Here is a 21,661-nt window from a genome sequence, read left to right on the forward strand (position 1 = left end):
GGGGGGAAGGGAAGGGGGCAATTTTGCCCCTCCAGGGGATGCCTGGAGGCATTTTTTATTGTCATGACTGGATGAGGGTGCTAGTGCTATCTAGTGGGTGGAGACCAGGAATGATGTTAAACACTGCACAATGATGCACAGGGCAGTCTTTCAGAATAAAGAATTATCTAATCCAAAGTGTCAATAGTGGGGTACCTGGGTGGCTCATTGGTTAAGCATCTGCTTTGGGCACATGATCTCAGGGTTCTGGGATCAATCCCCACATCGGGCTCCCCGCTCAGCGAGGAGTCTGCTTCTCCCTCTGTTGCTGCCCCTCCCCCCTGCTCATGCTCTTTCAATAAATGAAAATCTTTAAAAATTAAAAAAAATTTAAAAAACACCAAAGTGTCAACAGTGCCAAATTTGAGAAACCCTGATGTAGCCTATTCATACAGCTTTAACCAGTCAAAATTGCCTCACTGGACAGCATCTTCCACGCGCTGCTTCCTCAACCCCAGGAGGAAGAGCAGAAGTGGTAAGGATTCCAGGACAGTTTTTACCTTCCCCCTTTCACCTATTGCTCCTCTCTTTTCTCTCAGCAGCACCCTGCTTGCCCACCCATACCAGCCTTACATCCTCAATGAGTTAAAAGCCTGGCCGGAAAATGGACCATTGCCGGTCAAGAGCTCAAGTCTAGGGGCGCTTGGGTGGCTCAGTCGTTAAGCGTCTGCCTTCGGCTCAGGTCATGATCCCGGGGTCCTGGGATCGAGCCCCGCATCGGGCTCTCCCTGCTCAAGCAGGAAGCCTGCTTCTCCCTCTCCCACTCTCCCTGCTTGTGTTCCCTCTCTTGCTGTGTCTCTGTCAAATAAATGAATAAAATCTCGGGACGCCTGGGTGGCTCAGTCTGTTAAGCGTCTGCCTTCAGCTCAGGTCATGATCCCAGGGTCCTGGGATCGAGTCCCGCATCGGGCTCCCTGCTCCGCGGGGAGCCTGCTTCTCCCTCTGCCTCTGCCTCTCTCTCTCTCTCTCTCATGAATAAATAAATAAAATCTTTAAAAAAAAATGAATAAAATCTCTAGTTCCCTGGAGAGAGGAAGTTCTCTCTTCTCGCCAGTGAGGGCTGGAATATCTGCCAACCCGAAGAAAGATTAGTTTCCCAGGCTCAAAAAAAAAAAAAAAAAAAAGAACCTGATTCGCTGTCACTAACTTTGCGTCTTAAAAGGGGAAGGAGGAATAGGAAGTGGAGCGTAGGTTCGGGTCAGACCCAGCCCTGGCCGTCCTTCGTGCTCGCAGCCGAGGCCATTTTGGGCTTCGGCGTTCTCCTCCAGGGACCCGAGGCGGGGAGCAGCGGAGAGCGGGGCCCCAGTAAGTCTCCAAGAACTCACACCCGGGCCTGTGGGGGGTTCCAACTCAGAGGGAGCACAGCTCCACCGCTGCACCCCAGCCGAGACGGTGTCCCCACTTCCCCCGGTCCTAACTTGTGTTCTCTGCGAGGGATCCCTCTGGAGGCTGCAGGGACCTCGCGGGAAGGAGGGCGGGGCGCGGCGGGGGTCAGACCTCGTGGAGACCGAAAGGGAAGCTGCTGGCCGGCAGGGGGCGCTGCGCTCCGCAAAGGGCCTCGGGCTCCCTCCCTTGCTCCTACAGTGTCCTCAGAGAACATGTTAGCTGTGCACTTCGACAAGCCGGGAGGACCAGAAAACCTTTACTTGACGGAGGTGGCCAAGCCCAGCCCAGTAGAGGGTGAAGTCCTCCTGAAGGTGGCGGCCAGCGCCCTGAACCGGGCCGACTTACTCCAGGTACCCAGGGGTCAGGCAGTGGCTGGGGCAGGGTGGGACTCGAGGGCCTTCGATAAACATTCACCAGACCGATGAAGGAATGACCTAGGGCACTGCCTGTAACTTTCATCAAGATTTGTCTGCAGAATGTGTGCTGGGGGTTCTAAGACAATATACAGGGATATTTACAAAGCAGCATCTACCCTGTGTTAATCCATCATCTGCTCAGGCTTCCAGATAAGGAGATGGGAACTACCATTTGTTCAGGGGGTTGTGTGTTAGGCCTTGTTCTATCTCATTTACTTCTCAGGCAACCCTGCTTACCATTCGCATTACCCAGATAAAGAAACAGAGTCAGAGGTTAAGCAATACGCCCAAGGCCACAACACTAGTAATCCGGGCAGCTGTAATTCAAATCCAGGGCTTTGTAGATACAAAATCTGCATTCTTTCCACACAGGCTCCCGGAGCTGGCAGGGGAGTGACTGTACTCTAGGAATCTTCTTTTTTTCTGCTGTTTGAAACGCTAAACTGAGCCAGCTGCATTGATTGGGGTAACTGAGAAGTGAGTGCCAGAATCACCTGGGGCACTTTTTCTTAAAGATTTTATTTTTATTTATTCATTTATTTGAGAGAGAGAGCGTACACAAGGGGAGCAGCAGAGGGAGAGGCAGTCCAGCCAACTGAGCCACCCAGGCGCCCCTGGGGCACTTTTCAAAAATAAACATGACCAGGGGTGCCTGGGTGGCTCAGTCGTTAAGCGTCTGCCTTCGGCTCAGGTCATGACCTCAGGGTCCTGGGATCGAGCCCCGCATCGGGCTCCCTGCTCCGCAGGAAGCCTGCTTCTCCCTCTCCCACTCCCCCTGCTTGTGTTCCCTCTCTAGCTGTGTCTCTCTCTGTCAAATAAATAAAATCTTTAGAAAAATAAATAAATAAATAAACATGACCAGAACCCAGGCATGTGTACTTTGAAAAAGCTCCTCAGATGGTTCTAGGGCACACTCTTGGTTCAGCCCCTCTGCTCTGAAGCCTCCAGTCAGAGGTTCTGAGGATTGCAATGAGTCCAAAGCCTGGCACTTAATATATGAGAACTATCATTAAGGAGTCCATGGTTTTGTTCCTAGTCCTGCTACTGATTTACTTTGTGACTTCAGACAAGGCGTTTCCCTGTGCTGGTCTCAGTTTCTCCATTTGTAAAACAAAACATTTAGATAAAGTAAATAGCTAAGGACCCTACCAGTTACCTTATTTGAATTACTTCTCCTGTCTTTTCCTGACTTACAAAACCTGACATTATCCCAATTTTTCTGAGAAAAAGAGGGACTATTGGAAGGGGGCCAGGGATGGTGACACACACATTTCTGATCATGCTCACCACTTAGTGCACCCCTCTTTCTGCAGAGACAAGGCCAGTATGCCCCACCCCCAGGGGCCAGCAGCATTTTGGGCCTGGAAGCATCTGGACACATAGCAGAGTTGGGGCCTGCCTGCCGAGGGCACTGGAAGATTGGGGACCCAGCCATGGTTCTGCTGCCCGGTGGGGGACAGGCTCAGTATGTCACTGTCCCTGAAGAGTTCCTCATGCCCATCCCAGCAGGACTGACCCTGTCCCAGGCTGCAGCCATCCCGGAGGCCTGGCTTACCGCCTTCCAGCTGTTACATCTCTTGGGTGAGGAGGCCCCCCATGCTCACTCCATACAGTGTGGTTCAGTTACTTCATGACTCAGCCACCTCAAAACCCAGCAGTCCTCTGGCGCAGCTTTGGCCTGGCCACTGAGCCACACCCAACCCCAGCGCCTCGCCCTAATGTACTACCGATAGTATCAGGTCCTCCTCATACCATGTTAGCAATGGCCTGATGTTGAGGCTGAAAATCATGGTTAGCAGTTGGAAAGCCTGAAAAGCACTGGATAGAAGACCTGTGTATATCTTCACACTGTAGACCCACCAGTAGTCCCAGCAGCTCAAAGTCCTGCTGAGCTTCTCTTTGCGAGCCCTAGTGCAGTAGAAGGGACCAGTCAATCAACTTTTATTCCTCCTCAATCCCCCTGAAGCCAGCTAAGAGCTAATGGGGCGGGGGGACCTAAAAAGACCAGGTCCCTGCTGTCAGGGAGTGCAGTAAACCTGGGAAAACAAGGCATGTACAGGAATTAGACAACCATAGAGTTCAGAAGATGGCCTAGTCTCTACAACAGAAACTCAAGATGCGGAGGGCAGTGCCTGGGTGGCTCAGTCGGTTAAGCATCTGCCTTTGGCTCGGGTCATGATCCCCCGGTCCTGGGATCGAGCCCTGCACCCTGCATCGGGCTCCCTGGTCAGTGGGGAGTCGGCTTCTCCCTTTACCCCTCCCTCCCACTCATGCTCTCTGTCAAATGAATAAATAAAATCTTTAAAAAAAAAAAAACCAAAATGGGAACAATTAGTGTGGGCACAGGTGGTCAGAGAGGGCTTTCTGGAAGAGAAGGACTTGAAGGGTGGGTAAAGTTGAGATGTGACAGAAGGCAGGCCAAGGTGGCTTAAGAGAGTGTCAAGGTGAAATCAGCTGTTCCACTCAGAGTGAAGGATGATGATGATCATCTGTGAAAGATGAGACTGGGACTGGGTTTTAGTGGCCTTGAATGGCACGTTGCCTGGACTTGATGCAAAAACCAAGTGAGAACCACTTTATATTTTGAGGAGAAAGTGACATAATGAAAGCTCCATTTTAGGAAGAGGAGCCTGGTGGTTGTGTATGGTGCCTGGATCATTGAGACCAGTTGGAGACCAGTTTCAGACTGAAGAAGAACTGGCTTCAGGTGGTGACTGACAGTGGGAATGATAGTTAATTCTTATTAAGGTATATGTCAGAGATGTGCGTCTCGGGATTATTTCATAAGTAAAAGAGATTATGGATGTGGCTGCTAACAAATGTTTCAAAAGGTTGTTTCCCACTTCGACAAGAGGCAGTAAAACAAAAAAGAGCTGTCACGTTCTCTTAAGAGAGCAAGAGATTTGGCATTTTGTGGTCCAGGGCCAGGTGCATATGGTAGAATATGCCTGCATGTGGAATGTGTAGCACTTGCAAAGTAAAGACAAGGGTTCCTGTACTTTGTGCCGCAGGAAACGTTCAGGCTGGAGACTTTGTGCTAATCCATGCAGGATCAAGTGGTGTGGGCACAGCTGCCATCCAACTCACCCGGATGGCTGGAGCTATTCCTCTAGTCACAGCTGGCTCCCAGCACAAGCTTCAGATGGCAGAAAAGCTTGGAGCAGCTGCAGGATTCAATTACAAAGAAGAGGATTTTTCTGAAGCAACACTGAAATTCACCAAAGGTAAACAATAGCTCCTGCAGCCCAACAGGAATTTCGGAGATGATTCAGTCATATCCTCACCAGTCTGAAGTTTGCCAGTGCTCTGGACTGGTTTGCCTCTGCTAAATGCACAGCAGCTGCCCAGCCAAATTCTAGCACCCTGGCGTTTGATCTCTGGAGACAGGCAGGCAGTGTTTAGGACTAAAATGTTTCTGTGTGCATTCTTGTAAGTGATAACATTAGACACTTTTTAGAAACCGGATGAATCACAGAGAGTTGGACTAGAATTATCCAGGAGCCATTCTTCCAAGTCACTCTGGAATGAGTTAATAGGAGCTTAGTGTGGTCATAGTAGGGTTAGGATGGTAGCTCTCTAAATGGGTGAGCCTCTGTATTCCAAAGCCAAATCTGTATATTTTTGGCTCACCCTTTCTATTTTTCCACAGGAGTTAAAAAGGAGACATGAAACCAAAGCTTGTAAAACTACGATTCAGATAACCCAGTGCAGACACTATAATTTAGATGCGAATGCGCCTGCCCAGTAGACTGGGTGGCTCTCCCCTGTTCTGTTCTCATTCGTGCCTGGGTGCCAGTGGGTTCTGTACTTAACGCGGGGATCAAGAGAGATACCAAGTCATGGTGTTGCACCATATCCCTCTTGCTGTGGCTAGGAATCATAAAAGATGAACTACAGTTGGGCGCCTGGGTGGCTCAGATGGTTAAGCGTCTGCCTTCGGCTCAGGTCATGATCTCAGGGTCCTGGGATCGAGTCCCGCATCGGGCTTCCTGCTCCTTGGGAGCCTGCTTCTCCCTCTGCCTCTCTCTTTCTGTCTCTCATGAATAAACAAATAAAAAATCTTAAAAAAAAAAAAGATGAACTACAGCACACATGTATGATAGAGTTCAGCTACCTAAACTCCATCTACAACAGTGTTTTTTTTTTTAAGATTATTTATTTATTTATTTGAGAGAGAATGAGAGAGCACATGAGAGGGGGGAGGGTCAGAGGGAGAAGCAGACTCCCTGCCAAGCAGGGAGCCCGATGCAGGACTCGATCCAGGGACTCCAGGATCATGACCTGAGCCGAAGGCAGTCGCTTAACCAACTGAGCCACCCAAGGCGCCCTACAACAGTGTTTCTATGAGCGGTGTTTCTAGTTCCAACCTACAGATTTACCACTTGCACCTATATATATACCCATATATTCACAAATATACCGTGGAATCACTTTGCACAAAGCCTTCTGTGTCTGATGAGCTTTACAAATCTGTGTTTCATGTGAAAGGTGCTGGAGTCAACCTTATTCTAGACTGCATAGGTGGATCCTACTGGGAGAAAAACGTCAGCTGCCTGGCTCTTGACGGTCGCTGGATTCTCTATGGTCTGATGGGAGGAACTGACGTCAGTGGACCTCTATTTTCAAAGCTACTTTTTAAACGAGGAAGTCTCATCACCACTCTGCTGAGATCTAGGGACAAAAAGGTGAATGATGAGTGAAAGAAAACATGTGATGTAATTATTACCCACAAAAGTGTGGTGCATTTACGTAGCTCCAAGAAAGGAAGACCTGACACATCATATGTTAGAGAGCCTATGTAGAAACCTGCTCCCCCCACACCCCCATGGATAAATAAGTAGCCATTTTCACAGAACTCAATTAGTAAGTGGTCAACAGAAGTCTCAACATCTTGGAAAGAAGGTAGCTAACACTTCACATACAAACTTTCTAACAGAATGAACAAAGCATTGACAATACTAGGAAATATATTTTTCATAGTGCCAAGATGCTGTCTTTCAAAGGCTGAACTCTTCTCAGTGTGATAAGAAAGGTGAATAAGGTTAGTTAAGGCTCTACCTTCAACAGATTGTTACTGAATCGTTTTGTACTCTAGCAGGTGCCAGACTGGAGAATGTTTACCAACCTAGGGTTTCACACCTGTGCGATAGCAGAGCTTAACATCCCTTTCGAACTGAGCCTGTAGAAGTCCTGTCTGTGGCCGCCGCCTGCTTTAAGCCCTGTTGTCAGTACCACTAATATTTTAGTACAGGATTCAGTCTTTTCTCTGGTACAGAAGAGAGGTTATACATTTGGGGGCGTGCACATACGTGCTGGTAGGGAAGGGGTTACGTACCCCATATGTGCATTTTCAGATGGCGTCTACACTTCAGAGAGCACAAAGGCTAATAATGAGCAGGATGGGGAGCGGCAAGGTGAAGTCTCCGTCTAGACTGATGATCTCCTTTTATCTTAAGTACAAGCAAAGGCTGGTGGAGGCTTTCACAAAACAAATCCTGCCCAACTTCTCCACGGAGAGCCCCCAACGTCTACTCCCGGTGTTGGACAGAGTCTACCCCGTGGCTGCAATTCAAGAGGCCCATGCATACATGGAGAGTAACAGGAACGTGGGCAAAATCGTCCTGGAACTACCGCAATGAAGGAGAAGGCTTTCCTAGGACAAAATGGATAAAAGTCCATAGTACGCAGGAAAGAGATCGCGTGTTACTCCAGGCCACCCTGTAACCCACTGGCCCTCCCCTAGCCTCGCCTACTGATCCGTGTAAAGCCGATCTGAGAAAATAAAGAGCAGATTCGAAGGGTTGCCCTCTCACTGTGGCGGCCCCAGACCGCGGACTGAGGCCGTCAGGGCGGGAGTGGAGTGGGTGTCTCAACCGCCGCCATCGTAGGGATTACAGCAAACGCCCGAACAGTGGGCGCTCAACTCGGGGTGCTCCAGAGCCGAGGGTTCCGGGTAAGGGAACAGCGTCGACCACCACACGACGCGCCACAACTCCCTTAGCTCCCCTATGCGCAGCACCATCGGCCCGGGCCCACCCATCAGCGCTCCCGCTCCCGCTACGCGAACCTCGAAGAGGCCAGGCTCCGCCCCCTCCCGCAACTCACCTGGGCGCAGCCCCACCTCGTCCGGCTCTCCTAGGCCCGCCCCCTCTGTCCAGCTTCCTTTGCTCAGGGCCGCCCGACAGGAACACCGCCCCTTCTTAAGCCCAGGTCCCGCCCTTTCCGGTGCGCAGCTCATAAAAGTGTCTCGAATGCTCACCTTTCATCGTTCCGGCCTGTTTTTCGTCTCATGTTCGTTTTGCCCCGGAGTCTTTTCGAAAGGGGGTATTACGTCAGCACGTCTGAGCGTGAGACGGCGATAATCCGGCGTGTTGTAAAGCTTCCGGCGGAGGTTGGATGTTGATGTCCTGGCCTTGACGCGGTGTTGCGGTCCGGTAGAGCGAGCTCCGGAGGTGTCCGGAGGAATTCCAGTGTTTGCTGCGGTAACCTTATCAGACCACCAAGATGGCGATGCAAGCGGCGAAGAGGGCGAACGTGAGTATCGGGGCCTTCTGCGGAAGAGGGGGGGACCTCCCTCCTGGACTTTCTTAACGGTGTGGAGCTGTGTATTTTGCCCCTTTTGGGTTCCCCAGGCCATAGTAGTCCAGAATTTACTGTTATCACTTGGAGTTCCATCCTGGCCCCATCGTTACGGATATGCTTCTTGAGCCACAATTTCGTCTCCATCCCTTTTGAGAGTTCCCTCTATCTCTTATTCTCGTGTCAGTGATAGTGTTGGCCCTACAGTCTTTGTTGTTTGATCTGCACCTAGGACTTGGCGACAGGATCTTCTCCGCCCTAAAATCAGTAGCACAGACGAGTCCCCAATAAGTAACCTAATACTTGACAGCCAACCAGAGTCTGGGATTCTCCTCAAGTCACGGGGCTTTTTGGATCCTTCATTAATGTCTTAGTATTTTTGAACACCTATGTACCAGAATTGAGAGATAGGAAACAATTCAGAAGTTAAATTTACTGAATACCTACTGTGTGCCTGACACTAGTCTACGTATTGGGGATACAATAGTGAGTAAAACAAAAAGCCCTTCTGTTTACATTCTAATGTTAGAGAATGGGGTATTATAGAAACCTAAGAAAAACTCTCAAGAAAAAGAGGTTAGGTCAACTGTAAGGCAGAGAGATATACGTTGATGAAGACAGAAAATTGGACATGGTGAGATGCAGAATTTTGGTCACTTTGATGATCATTCAGTGGATGAAAACTTGGTTGCAGTGGGATGAAAAGAGGATGGAAGTTAAGAAAATTGAGACAGCTCTTTCCACAGGTTTTCATGTAAATAGGGAGTACAGAGATTGGATGATAGTTGACTTTTTCCTCTTTTAAGATGTGTGGTATAAGGTGTATTTGTATGTCAGTGAGAATGATCTGATAAAGTGTGAGAAATTGATGATGTGGGAGAAGGATGAGGTAAGTTCAGGAGTGAAGGTTTGGAGTAGACAATAATGAGAGGGAGAGGGGGTGGATATGAATGAATTTAGATTGTTGGGTTTAGTGACATGAATATAAGGTACTTACCATTCGGTCATATATACTTCCTTCAATAAGCAAGAGGCAAGATCAACTCCTGGGATAGGCAGGGAAAAGGTTACAGCCCAACTCAGATGGTGGAGGGAGTGGTGGTGGTAGGGTTTAAGAAGAGAAAGTGTGATACAGTGTCTTACAGAGTGAGAAAGCAGATTAATGAGAGAAGTGTATTATAATTGGAAGTGTTGTCTATTTGAACTCAGTTTGAAATCTTAAATCTAAAACTTTATTGTACTTACTTGTTGACCATTTGTCAGCACTAGTTTGAGGGGAGGGATTAAGTATCCTCTTTTTCCTTTTTTACAGCACTTAGCTTAATGCCTTAAAAAGCTGAGAGTTTAATAGTTATTGAGCAAATTAGTATCCAGTATGTAATTGAATATGTTAATAAGAACACAGGAGTGAACTCTAGATGGGAGATATATATTTGAGTCATCAACTTACTGTGGGAACCATGTGTGTGGTTAAGAGATGAAAGAGGGCGTAGAATTGAGAGTATACAAAGGGTCAAAAAGGAGTCTAAAAGTAAAACTCTGTAGAAGAGGATATTTTAATGGCAGGAGTGAGAAGAACTAGCCAGAGAGGTAGGAGCAAGCCAAGGAAATAAAGTGTCAAGAATAGTCAACAGTGTCAGAAGCCTCGGAAGTTAAGTGTGATGATAATTGAATACCGCAGTTAAAGGTCTTAATGTCAGGTGCCTGGGTGACTCAGTCGGTTAAGTGTCCAACTCTTGGTTTCAGCTCAGGTCTTGATCTCCAGCCCCATGTTGGGCTCCGTGCTCAGCACGGAGACGGCTTGAGATTCTCTCCCTCTGCCCCTCGCCACCGCTTTTATAAGATTTGTTAAATCTTTTTATAAGATTTTTTTTCTTTTTTAAAGATTTTTATTTATTTGTTTGACAGAGAGACACAGCAAGAGAGGGAACACAAGCAGGGGGAGTGGGAGAGGGAGAAGCAGGCTTCCCGCTGAGCAGGGAGCTGGATGCAGGGCTTAATCCCATGACCCCGGTATCATGACCTGAGCCAAAGGCAGACACTTAATGACCGAGCCACCCAGGCACCCTTTTTATAAGATTTTTTTTAAAAAGGTCTTAGCATAAAAGTATTTTCATCAGTGCTGGGGTGGAAGCTGGGTTGTGGTAGGTTGATGAGTGTCAGTGAAGTAAGGAATATGAGGTAAGTGAGTATAGACTATCTTTCCAGATGCTTTACTGAAAAAAGAGAAAAGCAAAATAGGATAGTAAGTAGAGAGCTGATAAGTTCAGGGAAGGCAGAAACCTTGCTTTTTCCCTTCACTGTGTAATCCTAATACCTAGCCTGATAGGTGCATGAAGAAGGTGCTCAGTAAATATTTCTTGAATGAAGGAAGAGGGATACAAATGACTATTCTGTTTTGCATGACAATTGTCAGGACTTAAACAGCTGCTCACCTAAGGAATAGAAGCCAATGATGAAGGAAAGACTATAAATTCAAGAGAGAGAAGATATTGTTGATTCAACAGGTTCTTGAAAAGACCGGATAAGAGTCATCAATAGTAGTTTTATTGTCTAGGAAACAGGAACACTTCCCTTTGTTCTTTCCCATATATGTCTGAGGCATTGAGGACTTTTAAATGAGGTTGGAGATCCTTGTTTAACTGCAGTGACTGGAAGCCTGGGTTTTATAGTAGCCCCTTGCTAGTTACTACTAAGAGTCCTCCTCGTGCCCAGTTGCTTTTCTGAAAAGCATGTCATTTTCAGGAACATCAGATTATAATTTTTTTAAATAATTCTTATTCTTGCCTATTATGTGGGGTTTTTTTGTTTGTTTTTACTGTGAGAATTTATGATGAGAAATTTTTTTTCTCATAATGCTACGTAGTGGCAGCACTCCTGCCCCTGATTTACAATAATAGTATATATTTCTCATTTTAGATTCGACTTCCACCTGAAGTAAATCGGATTTTGTATATAAGAAATTTGCCATACAAAATCACAGCTGAAGAAATGTATGATATATTTGGGAAATATGGACCTATTCGTCAAATCCGAGTGTGAGTCTTACTGAGACTTTTGAAATGTCGTTTCAAGAAAATGATTGTATAATCTCAGCATTATAGCTGACAGCAAGGCCTAACCAAAAGCCTAGAGACTAAAGGGATTGAAATCTGGGAGATGAGATTTTTTTTTGTACAGAAAAAAATGAGACCTTCCTGATCTAGCTCAGTGAGAACCAAGAATAATAGTTGTGAAATTAGAGAAGGCATGAAGTAGTAATGAATGGTTTGAGGGGAATGGGTGGGAAAAGAAAGAACATCTATTGCGTAACTGTTATTTGTAAAATCAGATAACGTACTGTGTTTTTTATATGCATTAACTCTAATTTTCTCTCCTATCTCCTTTACTGACTCCAGAATTCCTGAATAAACTGAGTAAGGAGGTATAAAAGTAACTGAGAAAAATGACTTTTTTCCCAACTACAGCTTTCTATTGAAGATTTATTTTTTATTATTATTTTTCCTATTGAAGATTTATTTTTTTTCCAAAGATTTTATTTATTTATTTGAGAGAGAGAGAATGAGAGAGAGCACATGAGAGGGGGGAGGATCAGAGGGAGAAGCAGACTCCCTGCTGAGCAGGGAGCCCGATGCGGGACTCGATCCAGGGACTCCAGGATCATGACCTGAGCCGAAGGCAGTCGCCTAACCAACTGAGCCACCCAGGCGCCCCTTATTGAAGATTTAAAAGTATATGGGAGAATAATTGCAACACAAGTTCAGATTTTAATTAAATCTAAAAATTGGGGTTCATATCTTCAGATGGTATTTATTAAACATCTACAAAATGCCATTTTTGTCATAGGTGCTTTTATTTGTATCACCAACACTACAACCCTATGTGGAGGTGATAATTGGGTTTTGTTTTGTTTTGTTTAAAGATTTATTTATTTGAGGGGCGCCTGGGTGGCTCAGTTGGTTAAGCGACTGCCTTCGGCTCAGGTCATGATCCTGGAGTCCCTGGATTGAGTCCCGCATCGGGCTCCCTGCTCAGCAGGGAACCTGCTTCTCCCTCTGACCCTCCCCCCTCTCATGTGCGCTCTCTCTCTCGTTCTGTCTCAAATAAATAAATAAATAAATAATCTTTAAAAAAAAAAAAGATTTATTTATTTGAGAGCGCGAGCGAGCATGGGAAAGGAAAGGCATAGGGAGAGAGAATCCTCAAACAGACTCCCTGCTGAGCACGGAGCCCAGCATGGGGCTCAGTCCCAAGAACCTGAGATCATGACCTGAACTGAAACCAAGGGTCAGACACTTAACCGATTGAGCTGCCCAGGCGCCCCGATAGTTGTGTTTTACAAGTGAGACTACCAAGGTCCAGAGAGTACAAGTACTTTTCTAGCTTCACACAACTATTTAGTGATAAAATCTTCTGATTCTAAATTGAATATTTACACTACCCAGATCCATAGCCAGTGATACTGTAATTAGTATACATGGGCCACTTACCTAAGAGTTCATCTGGATTTTTTTTTTAAGTTTATTATTATTTAATTTAATTTAATTAATTATTTATTTTTAATGTTTTATTTATTTATTCATGAAAGTCAGAGACAGAGAGAGGCAGAGGGAGAAGCAGGCTTCCCGCTGAGCAGGGTGCCTGATGTGGGACTCGATCCCAGGACCCTGGGATCATGACCTGAGCCAAAGGCAGACGCTTAACCATCTGAGCCACCCAGGCGCCCCTATTATTATTATTTTTAAAGATTTTATTTTATTTATTTGACAGACACACAGCAAGAGGGAACACAAACAGGGGGAGTGGGAGAGGGAGAAGCAGGCTTCCCGCGGAGCAGGGAGCCCGATGTGGGGCCCAATCCCAGGATCCTCGGATCATGACCTGAGCCGAAGGCAGACGCTTAACAACTAAGCCACCCAGGCACCCCTTATTATTTTTTTTTTAATTAATCTCTACACCTAACATGGGGGCTCAAACTCACGACCCTGAGTTCAAGAGTCACACACTTCTCCTACTGAGCCAGCCAGGTGCCCCTGAGTGTCTTTCTATTTTCTTTCTTTTTTTTTTTTAAGATGTATTTATTTATTTATTTAGAGAGTGAGAGAGAGCGTGAGCAGAGGGAGGGGGAGAGGGAGAGAGAATCTTAAGCAGACTGTGCACTGAGTACAGAGCCCGATACACAGTTTGATCTCACGACCCTGAGATCATGACCTGATCTGAAACCAGGAGTTGGACGCTTAACTGACTGAGCCACCCAGGCGCCCCTGAATATCTCTCTCTTAATAAATTTTCTTTTATGAACTGAGAGCTGCTTCTTGGCTTTTAGAACTCTATGAGATCTTGAGGACTCTCCTTTTAAATCATCACTTTCCTTCCAGAAAGTAAACCAAATGCTAGCAATACATCATCATTGGTACTCAAGTGGGGATGGAAATGAAGTGTTACAGACCAGCCATCCTTTTTAGGAAGTCTCAGTCCTTTGAGTATTTGATAAAAGCTTTGGACCCTTGCAACAGAACAATACATGAAACATTTTGCATATGATTTCAGTGGGTACATGAAACCTAGGTTAAGAAACCCTGTTCTAAACATAAAAGAATGGTATACAGAAGGTCTCCTGACTTGGAGATCAGGAGATAGGAGTCTGCTTCAGGCCCTGCAACCCTAGACAGGTTGTCTAGCTTCTTGGTTTTCTGTTCCCTCACTGGTAAGATAATCTAGATAGACTGTGCCTTTCAGCTTTTAACATGGAGGCAGCATGATAAATTTACTGAATTGGTTGTTAAGACCTGAGTTCAAATACTAGCTGGACATTGACTAGTCATGTACAACTGGGCAAAATATTTAATCCCTCTGAGCTTCAGTTACTTAATGAAACACAATCTTCCTCACGTACTGTCTTAAAAGAATTTTTTAAAATTATTAGCTATAATGTATTATTTGTTCCAGGGGTACAGGTCTGTGATTCATCAGTCTTACCCAATACACAGTACTTACCACAACACATACCCTCCCCAGTGTCCATCACCTAGCCACCCCATCCCTCCCACCCCCCTCCACTTCAGCTTAAAAGAATTTTAATAAGGATCAAATTAGATCATGCCTGTGAAAGCACTTTGTCATGGAGTATTTCCTTCCCAGTGTGCATTAGCCACCCCTCTTCTCTGCTCCCACAGCACCTTCTACTTTTAACACATGATTTTGCTGTTGTCTGTGTACTTGTCTCCTGCCAGCCTGTGAGCTACTCCAGGACAGGCATCATACCGTCTTTTTATTGTGGGTTGATAGTTGTTGTGCCTGATACATGTTAAACACCTTATGTATATAAGTAAATGAATAATACAGAAATTGGTTGTGATTGACTTCTGAAAGTGTTAACAAAATTTATTGATCGTACACAATTAAGAGATGCTTACATCAGTGAAGTTAGAGAGTGTTTCAGAAAGCCAAGGTAGATAAGCAGTGGTATCTTTAGAAGGGTGCGGAGTAGCTCAGGGCCTTTGTACTCTGGTCCCTCCATTTGGAATGGTTTTCACCCGGCTCATCTCCTGTCCAGCTCCTCATTCTTCAGGTCTCCTCATCAGTGTCACCTTTTCAAAGAGGTTTATCCTGACCACCCTAGAGTTAAGTCATCCTTGTCCTCCCAGTAATCCCTGTCACCGCTGTCTACTTCCTTTATAATATTTCTCATCTGTATTTATCTGTCTTTCTCCCACTTGGATAAAGTCCTTGAAGGGAGGGATGATGCTTGTCTTTTTCACTATTCTATTTCCAGTGCCTCTCATACAGAAAGAACACAATATGTATTTATTGAGTAAATTCACAAAAGCATGAATTTGGGTCTAAATTATAGATTGAGAAACATGTTATTTTGTTCCCTAGCTGTGATCATGCTTTATTACATATTTGGCACCTAAAACTAGGGTGACCAACCTTCCCAGTTGGCCCAGGACCAAGGGGTTTTCTGGGATGTGGACTTAACAGTACTAAAACCTGGACAGTTTTGGGCAAAAGCGGATGCATGGTCACCCTTCCTGGCATGTAGCAGACACTTGGTGCTTTGAACTTTTTTTTATTTTATTTTATTTTTAGAATATTTTTTATTTATTTATTTATTTATTTGAGAGAGAGAGAATGAGAGACAGAGAGCATGAGAGGGAGGAGGGTCAGAGGGAGAAGCAGACTCCCTGCCGAGCAGAGAGCCCGATGCGGGACTCGATTCGGGACTCGATCCGGGGACTCCAGGATCATGACCTGAGCCGAAGGCAGTCGCTTAACCAACTGAGCCACCCAGGCGTCCCGGTGCTTTGAACTTTTTAAAGCCCTTTCGGAGCGCCCGGGTGGCTCAGTCATTAAGCGTCTGCCTTCGGCTCAGGTCATGGTCCCAGGGTCCTGGGATCGAGCCCCGTGTCAGGCTCCCTGCTCAGTGGGAAGCCTGCTTCCCCCTCTCCCACTCCCACTGCTTGTGTTCCCTCTCTCACTGTGTCCTTCTCTGTCAAATAAAATCTTTAAAAAAAAAATAAAGCCCTTTCATACCTTTTACTTTTAAGATTTATTTATTTATTTATTTATTTATTTATTTGACACATGAAGCAGCTGAAGCTCAGAGAGGTTGATGCACATGATTAGGTTTTCTTATTACTACTCTGAGATTTACCACCAATCAAGAAAATAATGTTGGCTCAGTGTCTGCCATACAGTAGGTACCAACTACATACTTTTAGAAATTGAATTACAGTATGGTTAAGATATTAGGTTGATAATTATCAGCTAGGACACTTTGAGATGAGAATCTTTAAAATGGGGTTAGTACCCATCCCTGTTCTAGTTCCTAAGAAGATGTAAGAGGAAGAGATACTTTTGATTTATTTATTTTATTTATTTATTTATTTATTTTAGCTTACAGGAGAAAGGAGAATTGGTGGGAGAGAGTAGATCTCCATTTTTCAAATGCTTATTAGCACTTGTGTGCATGGTGTTGTGAAAGAAAAATGAAATATAAGACCTTTCTTGCCCAGTTAACAAGAACTAAAATACTATGTTCTTTTTATTTTTAAGATTTTATTTATTTATTTGACAGAGAGAGAGACAGCTAGAGAGGGAACACAAGGAGGGTGAGAGGGAGAAGCAGGCTTCCCGCCGAGCAGGGAGCCCAGTGTGGGGTTCGATTGTGACTTGAGCCTAAGGCAGACACGCAATGACTGAGCCACCCAGGTGCCCCTCTTTTTTTAAATTTGTTTAAATTAAAAAAAATTTTTTTTCAAGTTAATGCATTCTTGAAAATTAAAAGTCAAAAGTCCAAGAGTTGGGGTGTCTAGCTGGCTGGTAGGAAGAGCACACTGATTCTTGATCATGGGGTTTGAGCTCCATGTTGGGTGTAGCCATTACTTAATTAATTAAAAAAAAAAAAAAAAGGTCCAGATGTTGTTGCACTATTCCCAGAGAGTAAGGAATATTATAAAATCCCTCATTGGGCCCATTCAGCCTGACGGCCTGTAAGCATTCAAGGACACTGGCATCCTCCAATCTCCCCAGCACTCTGTACCTCTCCCATCCCCTTTTACAGGAAGTAAGCTCTGACCAGGGCCCAACTCTGTAGTCTTCTCCGAGATCAAATTTTAATAGGTACCTCCCCTTCCCATGGCCTGCTACCTTTGCTTGACCCTATGTGGGGACTATGACAGATGGAGAAGCAGCCCACGGTCTTAAACCTTATTCCACAGTTGGCACTGGGTGGCTAGAACACAGATGGAGGGGTCCATCTTTATCACACTGGGAGCATAAGCTGAGTGGGACCCGTGCCCATTGCCCCCACTGACAAGCACATGGCCATCTGCTGCCTGCAGTTTGTTGCTCTTCACACTTCCCTACCTCCCTGCAGAAGGAAGCTGGTGAGGTGAAGAGAGGAGGTGGCAAGGAAAACCTACACAAGCAGCAGCTCCATATCCACGAGCAAGGTCCAGCTTCTACTTCTAGCCACCTTCTACCCTGGCTGGCAGATAACCCCTCCCACAAGCACATTCCCTCCCACCCATGTCTGCCAAAGCTCTGCCCTTTTCCCCGAGCCAAACAGGGCTGCATAATGCATGGGAGTGCATATATTATTAAAAATGAGGGGCGCCTGGGGGCGCCTGGGTGGCTCAGTCGTTAGGCGCCTGCCTTCGGCTCAGGTCATGATCCCAGGGTCCTGGGATCGAGCCCCGCATCGGGTTCCCTGCTCCGTGGGGAGCCTGCTTCTCCCTCTGCCTCTGCCTCTCTCTCTGTCTCTCATGAATAAATAAATAAAATCTTTAAAAAAAAAAAAAAAAATGAGGGGCGCCTGGGTGGCTCAGTCATTAAGCATCTGCCTTCAGCTCAGGTCGTGGTCCCAGGGTCCTGGGATCAAGCCGCATCGGGCTCCCTGCTCCGCGGAAAGCCTGCTTCTCCCTCTCCCACTACCCCTGCTTGTGTTCCCTCTCTCGCTGTGTCTCTCTCTGTCAAATAAATAAATGAAATCTTTAAAAATAAATAAAATGGGGCGCCTGGGTGGCTCAGATGGTTAAGCATCTGCCTTCGGCTCAGGTCATGATCTCAGGGTCCTGGGATCGAGTCCCGCATCAGGCTCCCTGCTCCTTGGGAGCCTGCTTCTCCCTCTGCCTTTCTCTCTCGCTCTGTCTCTCATGAATAAAAAAAAAAAAAAAAAATCTTTAAAAATAAAAAATAAAAATGAATGTGCAAAAAGTTGGGAGCTGACCGTATCACATTTTAGAAAAGCAGTCGATCTTCTAAGTGGGAGAAACCACATTAACTCTTTACATCCTTTCCTGGCCATAAAGGATACTGTTTTCCTAGATACTATTTATAATTTTGCCATCTTCTTCATAGGGGCTTTCACCACCACCCCCTCTACAGACACAAATAGTTCTTATTTTTATGGATTTGATAAACCTTAGTAAAATACTTCTCACAAATATTTGTTTCCTACATTGATGGAGACTGTATTGTCTTTAACAATTGAAACTAAAGTTAGAGTTAGGGAGGGGAGCCTGGCTGGCTCAGTTGGTGGAGCACATGACTCTTGATCTTGGGGTTATGAGTTCTAGCCCCACACTGGGTGTAGAGATTACTTAAAAGTTAAATCTTAAAATGAGTGAGGGAGAAAATTAAAATGTTTAGAAACAAGGGACTAGTTACCAGGTAATAGTGTGGTAAATAATTTAAGTATTGGTTCTGTTGCATAAATGTGCAGTAGGAGAAACCTCATCCTTGACATTGCTGATTAATAGCCATCACTCTTAAATACTGTACTTTCCAGCTTAAGACTGAGAATCGGGGGTGCCTGGATGGCTCAGTCAGTTAAGTGTCTGCCTTTGGCTCGGGTCACGATCTCCGGGTCCTGGGATGGAGGCCCAGTTGGGCTGCCTGCTCAGCGGGGAGTCTGTTTCCTCTCCCTCTGCCCCTGTGGACGCACCGCCCCCCAACGCATGCTCTCTCTCTCAAATAAAATCTTAAAAAAAAAAAAAAAAAGACTTAGAATTAGTTCTTAGTGTGAGAAGTAGGAAAGACTAGAACAGTGCACATGAAGACTGGGACAAAGTTTCAGGCTAGTTCTTTGCTGCTAGTACTTTGGTAGCTGTAATAGTAGTGTTGACCAAGCAAGTTTAACCTGTAGCTCTTTTACTTAAAACAGAAAACAAAAATTAACCTTAATTCAAGAAATAGTAGGCTTGTCCAGCATACCTATCCATAATGCTTATTTCCTCTAACAGTGTTCGGGTTGATCTCAAAAGACTTAAACTTCAACTCACTGTCTTTAATCGTCTGTGGTTAGTGGTTTAAGAGACAGTTCTGTTATTCAAGTATCAGTGCTGAGTAAATGTGTATTTTTTTTCCACAGTATTTGTTATTTATTTATAAAGAGAAACTATTCCATAGCTCAACAATCATGTATCATAGTTCAGGAACACAGGTCAGTGACAAATTTCCATGGAACTCACCCCAAAGAAATTCTTTACATTCCAAAATCACTTTGCACACTGAAAGATACCAGCCTTTTTCATCTCCTCAAAATCTCTTATAGAATCGTGATTTCTGTAGAAATCTGCATATCCTTCTTTCTTGGTTTGGCCACAGCAAACTTCTAGAAAGTTGCAACCCCCAGGGAATGCTCCAACAATATGAAATTGCAGATGCTTGGCCAGAAGGCCTCCCATCTGAGGTTTTGTCAAAGCCCTGGAAGTCGTGGTAGCTATTCTCCTTAACATCCGACCTCAAACCCAGCGTCCTTCCTAACTCCGGTAAATGTGTATTTTAATTAAGTCTGATTTCACTCTGCAGGGGGAACACACCCGAAACTAGAGGAACAGCTTATGTGGTCTATGAAGATATCTTTGATGCCAAGAATGCATGTGATCACCTTTCAGGATTCAATGTTTGTAACAGATACCTGGTGGTTTTGTACTATAATGCCAACAGGGTAAGTATTAGCCACAGTCCTCATTGCATGGGGAGCCCATGTTAAGAAGTAGTGTACCATGAGGGGAAGAGTATACTGTGAGTTCTTGTCTCGCTAGTGCTGTTGGTGAAATTCATTTGACTGCAGATCAGTAACTGTTAACTCTGGTGCTTACCACATTTTAGGCATTTCAGAAGATGGACACAAAAAAGAAGGAAGAGCAGTTGAAGCTTCTCAAGGAGAAATATGGCATCAACACAGATCCACCAAAATAAATGTTCTCTGCATTTTCATTTTAGACTAAAACCCATAAATGATTACCGGCACCCTTTTCTTATTTTTAATTAATGCTGAATGTTGTAATTTCTTATTCGAGATTCAAAAGGATCTGCTTGAAACTTTGATATGTGTTAGAATATGTTATGTGAATAAATTTGTAACTTTTTGTAAAACATTTCAGTGTTTTCTCTTAAACTTTCCCTTCTTATTTGATACCAGAAAACAGATCAGCAGTTGAACCATATGAAGAATTGTTTGGTGGTAGGTGGTCAGAGACCAAGCTTCTTAAGAGCAGGGAGCTTCTTGTATTCTTAATGCCTCTGATGTCCAGTCCAGTGCTTAGCCATCAAGGGAAGTTTTTAGAGTGCTGTCATTTATTGAATGTTAACAACTCAGTGAAGGTAGGTATTTGCAGATAAGGAAACCAAGGCTCATTGTGTTGGTTGAATGAATAAAATGTTTACATAAAAAGTTGATGTAACATCAACCAGTCCTAACCACACTAGTACATTTAAATAACACTTGCCTTACAGTTAACAAAACACCTTTGTCGATATGGGTACCCCATCCTTAAAGAGAAGTCAGTTCTAGAAGTGGCCATTTAGATGACAGCACGTTGTTAAAATTTCAGAGCATGCTTCTTGGGTAGTGGTGTTGGTTGTTACATGTCTAAGATTGTATTATGCAGTCTTTTCCTTTAGTTAGTAAGTGTCTATGAATATCTTGGACCTTAGCTCATAGTATATCTTTGCCATAAATAGAATATTTAATGCTTATTCTTATAATCATACACTCCCATGGCGTGGAAATAGTATGGTTATTACCACATTCATCATAGCTTGGCAGCGTGGAGGAGATAGTTACAATTTTCTTTTTATAGTTTAGGCATGGGCCAAATGGAAAAACATGAACCAATTGTTTTGTATATAACTATAACCCAAAATCAATTTGAAGGGTACAAGCACTTAATCATTTAAATGGACAAAAAGCATCTATTCTACACTTTTAAATGCATTTAGCTTTGATATCTATACTTTAAGATAATATGCTCTTGGGGTGCCTGGATGGCTCAGTCATTAAACGTCTGCCTTTGGCTCAGGTCATGATCCCAGCGTCCTGGGATCGAGCCCCGCATCGGGCTCCCTGCTCAGCGGGAAGCCTGCTTCTCCCTCTCCCACTCCCCCTGCTTGTGTTCCCTCTCTCGCCATCTCTCTCTCTCTCTCTCAAAAAATAAAGATAATATGTTCTTTTATACTTCTGGTACTGTCTTCTCAAAGCCTACTATTGAAATTGAAGAAATTATTCCTATTATGTCAGTGCTTTTTGAAAGCACTTTGTAAAAGACTAGAAAACCATTTTTTTTTTTTTAAAGATTTTATTTATTTATTTGACAGAGAGAGAGACAGCGAGAGCAGGAACACAAGCAGGGGGAGTGGGAGAGGGAGAAGCAGGCCTCCCGCTGAGCAGGGAGCCTGATGCGGGGCTCGATCCCAGGACCCTGGGATCATGACCTGAGCCGAAGGCAGAC

General features: G+C 44.9%; 2 protein-coding genes across 2 annotated transcripts; both read left to right on the forward strand.

Annotated features, from left to right (window-relative positions):
• Nucleotides 1-1,198: 1,198 nt before the first annotated feature.
• TP53I3 (tumor protein p53 inducible protein 3) lies at nt 1,199-7,639 on the forward strand. The gene is made up of 6 exons (XM_006744268.3): nt 1,199-1,344; nt 1,624-1,775; nt 3,155-3,422; nt 4,853-5,065; nt 6,330-6,526; nt 7,298-7,639. Coding segments are annotated over exons 1-6 (1,014 nt in total). The 5' UTR covers nt 1,199-1,343; the 3' UTR covers nt 7,481-7,639.
• Nucleotides 7,640-8,085: 446 nt separating this feature from the next.
• Nucleotides 8,086-20,308, forward strand: SF3B6 (splicing factor 3b subunit 6). The gene is made up of 4 exons (XM_006744267.3): nt 8,086-8,375; nt 11,340-11,458; nt 19,737-19,875; nt 20,040-20,308. Exons 1-4 carry the CDS (start codon nt 8,346-8,348, stop codon nt 20,127-20,129), a joined length of 378 nt encoding a protein of 125 aa, XP_006744330.1. The 5' UTR covers nt 8,086-8,345; the 3' UTR covers nt 20,130-20,308.
• The last annotated feature ends 1,353 nt before the right edge of the window (nt 20,309-21,661 follow it).

This window comes from Leptonychotes weddellii, chromosome 10 (genome assembly GCF_054177405.1).
Source record: "Leptonychotes weddellii isolate Sample4059 chromosome 10, ASM5417740v2, whole genome shotgun sequence".
Lineage (NCBI taxonomy): Eukaryota > Metazoa > Chordata > Mammalia > Carnivora > Phocidae > Leptonychotes > Leptonychotes weddellii.